This window comes from Dendroctonus ponderosae, unplaced genomic scaffold, assembly GCF_020466585.1.
Source record: "Dendroctonus ponderosae isolate FM_Combo_2020 unplaced genomic scaffold, Dpon_F_20191213v2 Dpon_F_20191213_6, whole genome shotgun sequence".
NCBI lineage: Eukaryota > Metazoa > Arthropoda > Insecta > Coleoptera > Curculionidae > Dendroctonus > Dendroctonus ponderosae.
The window spans coordinates 3,709,273-3,720,944 of record NW_026018814.1 but is presented as its reverse complement, the minus strand read 5'-3'; the positions used below and the strand labels follow the sequence as shown (position 1 = coordinate 3,720,944).

At 45.1% G+C, this 11,672-nt stretch overlaps 6 protein-coding genes and 1 long non-coding RNA gene across 8 annotated transcripts in view; 5 read left to right on the top strand and 2 right to left on the bottom strand.

Moving 5' to 3' along the window:
- LOC109534134 overlaps positions 1-4,312 on the top strand; it is a 13,638-nt gene extending 9,326 nt beyond the window's left edge. Inside the window, exons 6-12 of the mRNA XM_019899709.2 lie at positions 1,485-1,618; positions 1,748-1,884; positions 1,945-2,099; positions 3,218-3,296; positions 3,349-3,511; positions 3,568-3,739; positions 3,796-4,312. Of these exons, the coding sequence (XP_019755268.1) occupies positions 1,485-1,618; positions 1,748-1,884; positions 1,945-2,099; positions 3,218-3,296; positions 3,349-3,511; positions 3,568-3,739; positions 3,796-3,998 (1,043 nt within the window). The 3' untranslated portion in view covers positions 3,999-4,312. The remainder of the gene's footprint in view (positions 1-1,484; positions 1,619-1,747; positions 1,885-1,944; positions 2,100-3,217; positions 3,297-3,348; positions 3,512-3,567; positions 3,740-3,795) is intronic.
- Positions 1-11,672, top strand: part of LOC125504894 — a 60,061-nt gene that overhangs the window by 31,007 nt on the left and 17,382 nt on the right. The gene's annotated exons all lie outside the window — the stretch shown is intronic.
- Positions 4,381-5,360, bottom strand: LOC109534138 (vacuolar protein sorting-associated protein 28 homolog). The gene is made up of 4 exons (XM_019899712.2): positions 5,233-5,360; positions 5,116-5,176; positions 4,866-5,061; positions 4,381-4,812 (listed from the first exon to the last, which is right to left on the bottom strand). Exons 1-4 carry the CDS (start codon positions 5,246-5,248, stop codon positions 4,441-4,443), a joined length of 645 nt encoding a protein of 214 aa, XP_019755271.1. The 5' UTR covers positions 5,249-5,360; the 3' UTR covers positions 4,381-4,440.
- LOC109534136 (N-glycosylase/DNA lyase) lies at positions 5,359-6,666 on the top strand. Of its 2 annotated transcripts, none has more exons than XM_048667560.1 (5): positions 5,359-5,525; positions 5,581-5,901; positions 5,955-6,231; positions 6,293-6,487; positions 6,544-6,666. In XM_048667560.1, the coding sequence occupies exons 1-5, from the start codon at positions 5,443-5,445 to the stop codon at positions 6,619-6,621; spliced, it is 954 nt and encodes a 317-aa protein (XP_048523517.1). In that variant the 5' UTR covers positions 5,359-5,442; the 3' UTR covers positions 6,622-6,666. The 2 variants fall into 2 exon arrangements, with proteins under 2 accessions (XP_048523517.1, XP_019755269.2); XM_019899710.2 differs by having other exon boundaries at positions 5,362-5,525; positions 5,949-6,231.
- Positions 6,755-7,694, top strand: LOC109534137 (RRP15-like protein). The gene is made up of 2 exons (XM_019899711.2): positions 6,755-7,200; positions 7,254-7,694. The coding sequence occupies exons 1-2, from the start codon at positions 6,919-6,921 to the stop codon at positions 7,662-7,664; spliced, it is 693 nt and encodes a 230-aa protein (XP_019755270.2). The 5' UTR covers positions 6,755-6,918; the 3' UTR covers positions 7,665-7,694.
- Positions 7,665-8,446, bottom strand: LOC109534139 (protein SYS1 homolog). Its single transcript, XM_019899714.2, has 3 exons — positions 8,160-8,446; positions 8,038-8,105; positions 7,665-7,982 (listed from the first exon to the last, which is right to left on the bottom strand). Exons 1-3 carry the CDS (start codon positions 8,328-8,330, stop codon positions 7,742-7,744), a joined length of 480 nt encoding a protein of 159 aa, XP_019755273.2. The 5' UTR covers positions 8,331-8,446; the 3' UTR covers positions 7,665-7,741.
- LOC109534132 (CCR4-NOT transcription complex subunit 10) overlaps positions 8,627-11,672 on the top strand; it is a 4,794-nt gene continuing 1,748 nt past the window's right edge. The window contains exons 1-11 of the mRNA XM_019899707.2: positions 8,627-8,775; positions 8,829-8,988; positions 9,040-9,181; positions 9,235-9,398; positions 9,449-9,586; positions 9,636-9,742; positions 9,829-9,980; positions 10,035-10,225; positions 10,293-10,414; positions 10,467-10,671; positions 10,722-10,843. Coding sequence (XP_019755266.1) covers positions 8,702-8,775; positions 8,829-8,988; positions 9,040-9,181; positions 9,235-9,398; positions 9,449-9,586; positions 9,636-9,742; positions 9,829-9,980; positions 10,035-10,225; positions 10,293-10,414; positions 10,467-10,671; positions 10,722-10,843 — 1,577 coding nt within the window. The 5' untranslated portion in view covers positions 8,627-8,701. The remainder of the gene's footprint in view (positions 8,776-8,828; positions 8,989-9,039; positions 9,182-9,234; positions 9,399-9,448; positions 9,587-9,635; positions 9,743-9,828; positions 9,981-10,034; positions 10,226-10,292; positions 10,415-10,466; positions 10,672-10,721; positions 10,844-11,672) is intronic.

Genomic DNA, 11,672 nt, shown 5'->3' with positions numbered 1-11,672 from the left:
ATTTCTCTCTAGAATGATGTACAAATGAGCGTTCTTGCTCATTTTGCCTCCGAGAAATGAGCAAAAACGGGACGGAAAACATGAAATTTTGGCATTATCTTGAACCTAAGTGTTTGATATTCATATTTCGCTTTCTGGGTCAAAACTACTCGAATTTCCTCACTCATGTTGTTACGACTGAATCGACTTTTCAATTCTCTATCGAACGATGCCAAAACGAATTCTGTGGCTCGAATGGTTCTTGATACACTTCGAAAAAAGCAGCGTTATTTTCAAGTGGATTTTGCAACTCGAAAAAAAAACACAAACATCTAAAACTTCTTGAATTCAAGCATTTTTGGAGAAAACTGCAACATTTCCTTATCGATGGTTCACTTTCTAAAAAGGCCATTTAATTCTCTTTGGAATGATGTAAAAACGACCGTTCTTGCTCATTTTGCTTCCGAGAAACATGCAAAACGGGACGGAAATCATGAAATTTTGCAATAATCTTACGCCACCCTTGCACAAAACGACAATAATTTTTCTAATTTCATAGACAACAGAAGACTTTTTTTCTACATAACCCCCCCTTGAATTTTAAGCTGGATCCGCCCCTGGCCAACCTTCACGTTTAATGGCATTGACAACTGTTTGTTGGTATTCGTCAGTGTCAATTTAAGACACATTTGTCAAATTTGAAATCACTGACAGAAATCAGTTTTTTAACTAAAAGGAACGTTTTTGGAAAATTTTAGGTATCTATCGCTATTGCCCAATGGTGAACATGTAAGTTTTTGAAGCCCTGATATTCTCTATAAAGTCACAACTAGTAACCAGTCAGGCTATGAAAGGTGATTTTCCATTTTTTGTTACGCTACTTTAATCTGCGCGATTATTTCGAAAAACAAAAATTTTGGAAAATTGTCCCAGAAATGCGTTTGTAAGCACATCGGATACTTTCTGAAATTTTCCTTTTCCATTATCGGTATACACCGCAAAGCCTAAACTGCTTATAATTATGTGAAAAACCGATCCGTGGGAGATTGGCAGTGGTTGAATGGCACCGAGAGAGTTTCCTTGCATTGAAATAGCTGCAACCGCTCGTTTCCCTGTGAAATTGACGCAGAACAGCCGAAAAAATACAATCGCATCATTTTTGCACCATTCCAATTGGAAACCTCACCGATCTCCTCTCATGTGGGAACTGTAATCTGTGATGTGCAGTCACGAAAACTGTATTTAAACGAATCCATACCGACAATTTCGTAGGTTTCCGGAAGTCGGCGTCAAAAAAGCCCCGTTAGACGGGCACGGGAAATTGGTGTGGTTCAGTACAATTTTTCGACCTTAATGTGTCAAGTTGAGATGTGTTATTAAATGCGGTTGATTTTACGGTGCAAACACTGCAAGCGCGCAACAGGTTCACAACAGCGGCAAGGGGCTAAAATCTGCATTTGGACAAGTTATGCTGAACAATGACCGATATTTTGATGCATTTGCAGGATACGCATATGACCCAGACTGCATGTACATCAACGGAAGTGGGCGCGAATACTACGAATTCTACATCCAGCTGAACAGATGCGGAACTCTGGGCAAAAATACTCATAACGAGGATAATAGAAAATCGCCGACCGTAAGTCGTATTTCATCATTAATCGCCTAATGGCCGGATTAATAAATTTCCGGATACGCATTTGACACGAATCCGTAACGGCTTGACAGCTCCACCCATACCTGATGTGATAAACGTGCAAATTTCCAGAAAAACTTCATGTGGAATACGGTCACTGTACAGTACAATCCCCTGATCGAGGAAGAGTACGACGAACACTTCAAAGTCACTTGCGAGTACGGGTACGACTTCTGGAAGACGGTGACGTTTCCTTTTTTGGACGTTGAGTGAGTGTGATATTCCCAATCAGCCCCCCACCCTCTAGTGATTTACGCGATTTTTTCCAGTGTCGCCACCGGAAGTCCAGTGGTCTTTACGCTAACACCCCCCGAATGCTACATGGAAATCCGATATGGGTATGGAACGGCCGGAAATCGCGTCACCGGCCCTGTAAGGGTGGGGGACCCACTGACACTGATCATCTATATGCGCAGCAAGTACGGTAAGTGGCAAATTAATCCGATCATTTGCTATCAAATGCCTCATTCAATTCCATCGAAACTGATCGATAAACCGTTACCGGTCGACATATCAAAAATCTGCTCTCCTCGGGGCCGGCAAATGTCGACCGTAACTTTTTTTGCTATTTAATTTTGTTCCCATTTTCGACTTAATTTGTGTTTTTCACGCTAACTAAACGCGCTAAGTATATTTTCAGCTCAAAATCGTCGTTTTTGTTGGAATTTAGGAAGTTTTGGGCAAATTTATTTTTCAGCTGGTTTCTCTTCCGAAATTTAACTTGGTCGTACAAAGTTGGTCCAAAGAACACAAACGTGTTTTTCTCGCTAACTAAACGCGCTAAGCATCTTTTCAGCTCAAAATCCTCGTTTTTGTTGGAATTTAGGAAGTTTTGTGCAAATTTATTTTTCAGCTGGTTTCTCTTCGGAAATTTAACTTTGTCGTACAAAGTTGGTCTAAACAATACAAACGTGATTTTCTCGCTAACGAAACGCGCTAAGTATCTTTTCAGCTCCAAATCGTCTTTTTTGTTGGAATTTAGGAAGTTTTGGGCAAATTTATTTTTCAGCTGGTTTCTCTTCTGAAATTTAACTTTGTCGTACAAAGTTGGTCCAAAGAACACAATCGTGTTTTTCTCGTTAACTAAACGAGCCAAGTATCTTTTCAGCTCAAAATCGTCGGTTTTGTTGGAATTTAGGGAGTTTTGGGCAAATTTATTTTTCAGCTGGTTTCTCTTCGGAAATTTAACTTTGTCGTACAAAGTTGGTCTAAACAATACAAACGTGTTTTTCTCGCTAACTAAACGAGCTAAGTATCTTTTCAGCTCAAAATCGTCGTTTTTGTTGGAATTTAAGGAGTTTTGGGCAAATTTATTTTTCAGCTGGTTTCTCTTCGGAAATTTAACTTTGTCGTACAAAGTTGGTCTAAATATCACAAACGTGTCTTTCTCGCCAACTAAACGCGCTAAGTATCTTTTCAGCTCAAAATCGTCGTTTTTGTTGGAATTTAGGAAGTTTTGTGCAAATTTATTTTTCAACTGGTTTCTCTTCCAAAATTTAACTTTGTCCGTTTCGGACTTAATTTGAATATTTTTGATCCCAGATGGATTTGATATCGTGGTCAACGACTGTTACGCACACAACGGAGCCACCAAGAAAATCCAGCTGATCGACGAATTCGGGTAAGTACGACAACAGTGTAGCAAACGCAAAATAACGCATTTTTTTATGCAGATGTCCAGTGGACGACAAGTTGATTTCCAGATTCCGAGGCTCCTGGTCCGAGGCCGGCGTTTTCGAGACTCAAGTGTTCGCCTACATGAAAACGTTCCGCTTCACTGGATCGCCCGCTCTGTACATCGAATGTGACGTTCGCATGTGTCACGGCCGCTGCCCGGTAAGTCCCCCATTGTAACGGCTGTCTTTATTTCAACGACAACTCAAACCGTTCAGAGCCAGCCGTGTCATTGGCGGAACGTCAAGAATGTGCGCAAGCGGTCTATAGAGGGCGGCAACAGCACAGCCAATGCCTCCATCCCTCTATCCGAAAACGTCAACCTGTTTCAGTCACTGAGAGTGCTGCAGGAGGGGGAAACCGACCAGGAAGCAAATGTCACTTATACAGGTAAAAAAGAGGCGCTGTTATGTCACTCCGTCCCGACTCTATTTCCTCTATTCCAGACGCCCGGACAACCGACCCGAACAGCTTCTGTCTGAAAACGGGCTGGTTTGCGGCACTTCTTGCGTTGGCCTGCGGCACTCTTTGTCTGCTGGGGGGCGCTCTATTGGCCACATGCTCCAGAATGCGCAAGGGAGTCTCGGACAAAACTCTCAGCAACTCCCAGTTCAGCGGATACATGAATCATCGCGCTACCTTCAAGTGAACCCTGCCCAGAGTTGTTGGGGTGGTCAATAATCACGCTGCTTTTTAGCAGACTTAGATTAAGGTAGACAGTAGACTTACGTACATGGAGAATTCGCCCAGTTCAACGCGTCTTCTCCTGTATGTTTGCCGATACAATCTCCCATCGGGCGCATTGATATTTTCCTTAAGTACGCCTAATAGTGTATTTAGGGAAATATCCGAATCGAATGTAAATATAATATGTGGCTCATCATGTAGCAGATCTTCGTATACCTAAGAGTTTTAGTTACGGACCCGTGTAATGCTCGGTTATTTAATAAATATTCTCACCGATTTTTGACTGGCAAGCAGAGTCCTTTAACAATTAGTGGGCTTGGGTGAACAATCTTAGAAAATCGATAGCTGTTTTAGCGGTTTACTTAATCAATAATCTGGGGCTACAAACTTGTGATGTAAATGATCTAAGAGGAATTGTGCAAAACCTTATTGAATGCAGCATAGGAGCTCTCCAAGTCGAACAGCAGCTGCCTGACCTGCGACTCGGACAACTCGTCCGAGGCTTGCATTGCATTCAACGTGCTCAGCCACTCGTTTACCTTCTGTTTGCCCTCAAAGTCGCTGGGCAGGATACTCAGTCTGTTCATGGTATCTACCAGGTCGCGAATCTCTGGATGCAGGTCATCCATAGCTCTTATATCCAGCCGCAGCTTGTCCATGATGGTGATGAACAGGGACACAATGTCCGCAATGCACTTGCTCGTATTGCCCTTATCGTCCTTGATGGTGATCGGTCTATCCTCTTTGATGCGCTCCAGGGCTGCGGGACAGTCCAGCTGCAAAGTTCTGCAGCTTAAGCAAATGCTCAGCCAAGCCAGACGACTCTTACCCGGTACTTCTTGACGAAGGTATCAATGTTGGGAAACTCGTCGCCCTTCACCTGCCGGAATCCGGACTTGTATTGCACCAGCAGCTTACTGCAAGCCCCCGTGTACTCTTTGGGGGTGACGCAGTCCCGGATGTAGGCCTTCTCTAGCTGTTGCAGCGTGTTGATAAGTGCGTACAAATCAGCGAAACTGTCATACCTGGAGAAAGGAAAAGGGGGTTTTGGGATTTTTAACGGGGGGCCGTATACCCACTTTTCACGCTCCCTGGCGTTGTGGAACAGCTTGACTTCCTCATATAGTTCCGGGCGATTTTCTGCAGAAAGGAAAGCGGCATAAATATTGTCAACTTGGTGCCAATGTGCCCCATACCCTGATTTAAACTCATCGCTTCCTGGGAGGGGCTAAAAGCGGGATAAAAGCCTAATGTTTACCAAAATGACCCATTCACTGACACTGACTTTGTTTTATTTATTTTGATGATGAATACGAAAACATAACCAAAGCAGAGACAAGGTGAGGAAAATAAAGCGTGTACATAACCACACTAAACATTGCTTAAAACACACCAAAAACACTGAAATGGGCACAAAGTGGTTCACACTGCCCTGCGACAACCGCCTCATTCAACTATTGGGAACCTTAAATGGAGGACAAAGTTTCCGGTATGGTTTTCACGCCAGTTCGGGGATTTTGTGGCAATTTCGGCTTGTTTTGCAGGTGGAAGAGGGTCGACAGCTCAGAGGGCCAGCAGTGGTTGGGCGTGTTTGCAGCCAAGCTGTGGCTCTTGCAGCAGCAGAACGACTCTATCCTGTACAAGGTTTACGAGCCTCAAGTGCAGTCGGAGCAGGCCTACAATGCGCTGCTCAGAAACTATCTGCGCCTGGACGTGGATCTGGAAGAGCAATATGCCAAGTGGGGTGCACGCGACCCCCATTTTCAAGAGGCAGCCAAGCAATTCTACGGCATTCGAATCCTGCGGCAGGACGTGACTGAAAACCTGTTCTCCTTCATCTGTTCCCAAAACAACCACATTTCCAGGTAACCGACTTTTCAGTTTGGTTTAAGGTAGTACCGGTTTATTGCAGGATTAGCAGCTTGGTGGAGAAATTGGCCCAGTTCTACGGCGAGAAAATCTGTGAACTGGACGGCGCCACCTACTACAGTTTTCCACAGGCGGAAAAACTGGCCGCTGATGGGGTGGAAGCGAAGCTCAGAGCCAATGGTTTTGGATACAGAGCCAAATACATCAGCCACAGCGCCAAAGCGATTGCAGAACGGGGCAGCAAACAGTGGCTCGAACAACTGCAGGAACTAGACTATGCAGCCGCTAAGAAAAAGCTTGTGGGCCTTATGGGGATTGGGGCCAAGGTGGAGTGAACCGACTAGCCAGCTGTTGTTTCACCCTCACCGTTAATTCTAAACATTGCAGGTGGCCGACTGCATTTGCTTAATGTCTCTGGGACATTTGCAAGCCATTCCAGTGGACACGCACATTTACCAAATCGCTGCCCGCTTTTACATGCCAAAACTCGTGCAGCAGAAAACCGTCACTGAAAAAGTGTACAATGAAATAGGCGATCATTTCCGAGAGCTGTACGGGCCTTTAGCAGGATGGGCACACACGGTATGCTTCGATTGTTGCTCCCCAGATAAATACAAATAAGTTGTCTTGGGTTTTAGGTGCTGTTTTGCGCCGATTTGAAGCAGTTTCAGCAAGGTGCCAAAGAACCCAAAAGGAAAAAACGCAAGGCGAGCTAAGGAAGATTTATTTTTTTAAATAATAAATATCCGTCACTTTTTGAATGTCCTTATTTATATAATTTTTTAAATGTTATAGGCCTAATACAATCGTTGATGGGAACTGGCAACGTTAAATCAAGTCCTTTTAGTCTATCTAGGGATTAACCTCTTAAAAGTGGCCATAACCCCACTTTGTATCGTGTTTGTGTGGGCGAATCACTAGTTTTATATTCGAAACCGCCACTACTGATTGCTGGTAGTAAATCACGAGTATAACACAATTATAACTTTAATCTTGTTGAGGTGAAAGTGGCTATGCAGGAGCTGCAGTCTATATCTATGGCTGCAGATTCGTCAGACGAACAGGAAGTTTTATTGAACGAGGGCTGGGCCGATGCCATATCAAGAATATTACGGTCCAACAAGCCGAAGCGCAAAAAGGCTCTGGTACTGTCCAAAGCGAAGAAGCTGACCGACCCAGTGAAGCATGTCACTACTGAAGACTACGAGGTGGCCACTGCCGATGGCCGCATTATCAAGGAAAAAACGGTCACTAAAGAGCAGCCCGCTGAAAACGTGGCTCCAACGAGAAAAAGGGTATGTTAGATTTTCTGCAAGAGATTCCCGCCTACATAGTCCATGTGTTATAGAGAAGGGAGCTGCCCAACCCGAGAGTAAAGCCGGATATTCTGCAAAAGGACCGTGAGCGAACGCTGCAGAAAATTGCCACAAGGGGTGTAGTGCAACTATTCAACGTGGTTCGGTCACAGCAGAAGGACATCAGTAAGAAGCTGGAGGAGGCAGGACCTCTGGAGGTGCGCAAAGAGAAGGTGCTGAAAAACATTGATAGGAGGGCATTCCTTGACGTGCTCATGGGCGAAAAGTCGTCGGTTGTGGACACAGAGCGGCCCCCACCTGCACCAACGCAGAAGAACGAACCTTCCTGGAACGTTTTGCGGGATGATTTCCTCCTGAGTGCCAAAATCAAGGACTGGGACAAAAACCTCGATGTGGAAAGCGAGAACGAAGTTGAAGAGGAATATGAAATCGAATCCGATTAGTTTAGTCGTTAATAAATTTTATTAAAAATGTTTTCGCTTAATATTATCACAGTTACAAAAACTACGGCTTGGGCTGTTTACAAGTCTGTTTTGGGGCCCAGCGACAAAGGTATCGCCGCAAGCTCTGTCCTTAAGCAGAAGAACTCGGCGCACACACACATTATGGTGGCACAGGCCACGTTCAGCGCCCACCAAGAAAAGGTGGTTGGAAACTGCCCGTTGTAGAACCAGCATACGATTAGATGAACCAGGTGCCAAGTGCAGCTGAAGTCCATGCATTGTTTCGTCCGCTCCACGATAAACCAAAGCACGGCTGAGCTAAAACAATACTCAGGCTTAATTTCCGTGGCTTGCCATCCGCACTAACCCTTACCCAATCAGTGAATTGACCACGAAAGCTGAAATAACAATGAGTCCTCCCGCATCTCGGACTTGAATTTCCTGTAATCCCAGTCATCAGAGGCGCCCGACTACTTGAATACTCTAACAACTTACGTGGTACTCGAAAATGTGATCCAGAGTCCTGGTGTCCCCAACTAGGGCCCCAAAGAGCACCAACAGCAGACACAGTGACAGGTACAGCAAACACTGCACTGACACAATTTGGGCGATAATGAGCCACGGGTCCCACTGTGTGTACCGAAATGATCCGGTCAGCTTCTTCATGGCAAGCGGTTGAAGACAGGTAAATGGCTCATTATTTAGTTCAGCCCTAATTAAGTTTACAAATTTTACAACTGGCCTGACGTATACTTCATAACATAACCCTATTTGACGTGTCACGTGTCACCCGTAGATCAAGACTGAAGTTCAGCAAAAAATTATTATGTAGGAACTGTTTGTTTCTCAACAATATAGGGAGAAACGGACATACAAGAGGCAACTGCTTAATTTATAACAGACGCTTTTGGGTTTTATAAAAAAATGCTTTAATCTATTTATAAAATTTAAAGAAGAATGCGGTCATAACCGTTGCGTAAAACGTCAACATTGAAGATTGGATGTAAACAAAGCGACTTTGAGCCCCAAAGACGACGATGGATAAGGGCCCCGAGTTGGTGTCCGATGCGGAAAGAGACCTGGCCTTGAATGCCCTTAACGAGTTCAAAAAGTACCGCAACAGCCCCACGAGCGCGCCCCTTTTCTATTCGCTCGCACTTTCAGGCGGAATTTCAACGGTTGCCTGCAAACTATCGGCAGGCTGGAAAGCAGCCGCGCCAGAGACTTCAAAGTGCTGCACAACCGCGCGATTGTGGAATACTTTCGAAGCGATCTGAAGAAGACTGAGCACTTCAAACAGAACCTCAACAATCTATGTGCACAGGTATCATGCGCCCCATTCGGTGCTAAGCTCCCGCTTCTATGTCTGTGTTAGTTTAAAATCAAGGTGGACAAACTGGAGGAGATCGACTATTGCATCGCTCAGTTCAACCAGGCAGTAATCTTGTTTCATCAGAAGGAGTATACCGCAGCGCAAGCAATAATGGACCGGGTTTACAAGTTTATTGAACCGATGGGTGAGTGGGCTTGACCCTACAGGGCGCATTAATCAACTGATGAAAGTTTTCAGAGGAAAGCTTAGCCAAGCAGGTGAGTCTGTTGGCAATCGAGCTGCAGCTGGTGTTGAGGCGCCCGGATAAGGCCCTGACCCTCATCAGCTATCTGGAGAACAGTCTCATGTATGGGGGCAGCATCCCCTTGAAGGGCCTGGACAAGCTGGGCAGGGACAAAAAGGTTCGATGAGCAGATGTAGGATAAATTGGGGTTTACAGCCACTTTTCTAGTTGCCCTTGCCAGACCCCAAGCCCATCCCGGAGGAGTTTCAGCGCAAGCTGCTCCAGTACAAAGTGCGCTGTTACTTGCTGAACCACTCTGTATCGCTTGCCAGTAAGGAGCTCTCAGCAATGCTCAAAGACAAATCAGTGAGTTCCACACACATGCGAATGGCAGTGCTTTAGACGAATGTTTCAGAAAGTGGACTTAATGTTTCTGACCGCCAACCTGGAGTACATAAAAGGCAACCTGAAGGAGTCCCTAAAGGTGCTGTTGAGTATTCCAGAGGACGCGCTGATATACAAGTAAGCGAGATTCACTTCACTTTGCACAGCAGCAATTTTGTTGCTGTTGAGGTTTTATTGTGGGTTTGAACGTCCGTTTCGTTTAGTGAATACGGAGAATCATCCAAAGTGCTGCTGAACAACAACTTGGGAATCCTTCACCATGCGCTGGGCAAGCAGCACCTTGCAAGCCACTACTTCCAGACGGCTCTGAAAGAGGACATCAGCCTGTGGCAGGCTGTGAAGAAGCAGGACAGCAGTAAGAGCATTGGTTGCAGTAAGAGCGGCACAGGCCACAATGCGTCTGTTGCAGATGATCAGTACCTGTACATCCGAGGCGGCTGCAAACATCACGAAATCACCTATAATTTGGGCGTGGCGCTGCTGCATGCAGGTCGAGCGTCCGAGGCGTTTGACTGCTTGATTTTCGCAGTGCGACGGTACCATCGAAACGCCCGGCTCTGGCTGCGAGTGGCCGAATGCTGCATTGCTGTGCACAAGGGGGTGAGTAGAACTCAGAGCTGAAGCAATTTATCGAGCGAAAGCAACAGTCGGCGATTTGGCTTTCCAGAGCAACGAAGTGGACTTTGATGTACAGAAGAAGCAAAAGTCCTTAATCGAGGAAGTGGTGGGTTCAGGGACCAATCGCAAAGTGGTGCTGACCAGCAACTTGTCCACGGACAAGAAGTACAAGTGAGTACACGTTCGTTGGATGGACAGGGCATTTAATAGTAAGAACCGGTAGTTTTGAGAGTATCTCCTACGCGATTCCGGTGCCCACATTGGAATTCGCCACATTCTGCCTACGCAACGCCAAAGCGCTGTTGCCGGCCGATGCGGCAGAGGCGCCCCAAGAGCCCCTGTTCCTGGTGCCAGGCGTCACCCCACCAGCGCCCCCACCAAGCCCTACGCTCGCGCCTTCAAGCCCGTCCTGCACGCAGGAAATTCAGGTAGGCAGTGCCGCGTTGCATGGAAATTGGTCCGAAACGCTCGGTTTTAGGGACTGAAAAACGCAATATTGGCAGCCACTGCCTACGTGTGCTTGTGTCTGGGCGATTACGTCACTGCATTGGGCTTCGCCAAAGATCTGCTAGCGCAGGAGAGGATTTCCGGCGTTCACAAGTAAGTAATATCAGATTAGTTGAGAGATCGCCGATCCCGTGTTAAAAAAGTGTACCGGAATCTACCATTGCGCAACTGCGGCGGGCACCCCGAACTATGACTACGTTGAAGCAGCGTAGGAGAGGTAAATAGTGGGGATCGTGGGCGTCTTACATTGTCGTGCTTTGCATGAGTTTTCTGACGAGCGCAGTTCGGGCAAAATCGGAAGATTTCGCATATGTGGGTATCGTCACCTGAAACTTTTCTTATCGCTCAAATTGTGAATGTTGTGTCAAATAAGCACATTTATTCGCGGTAATTTATTCATCGTAACTATACAACTGTTAATAATAATGGACGAAAGAAAAAAAACTATTGGCTTGCTGATAACCTGCGAACAAATCCCATTTACATCCCAGAGTTCAAATAATTTTTTGATATTTTTCTCTTTTTTATAACATTTTGAACCAGTTATAGTTTTTGCGCAAAAAAGTGATTTCTGTTCTCTTGGCAACTGAAAATTTTTGACATTCATTAAGTTTTTCATTAACAAAACATTCGTCAGGGCCAAATTTTGTTAAAAACTCGCTTTTTCTTTTCCTAAGATTTTTTATGATTGCAATTTGGACGAACCCGCTTCCAAAACACGACCGGGCCACAAACTTTGACCATTTCGGTCAGTTAAAAAATATAAAACGCTTGACAGTTAATTTATTATAAAACACATTATCACTTACTACGACTGTTGCAGTTAATGTCTGAAATTGATAAATAGCAAGAAAACAGAAATCATTTTTTGGCGCAAAAACTATGAATGCTACAAGATTTTATAGAGCCCAAAAATGTTTCA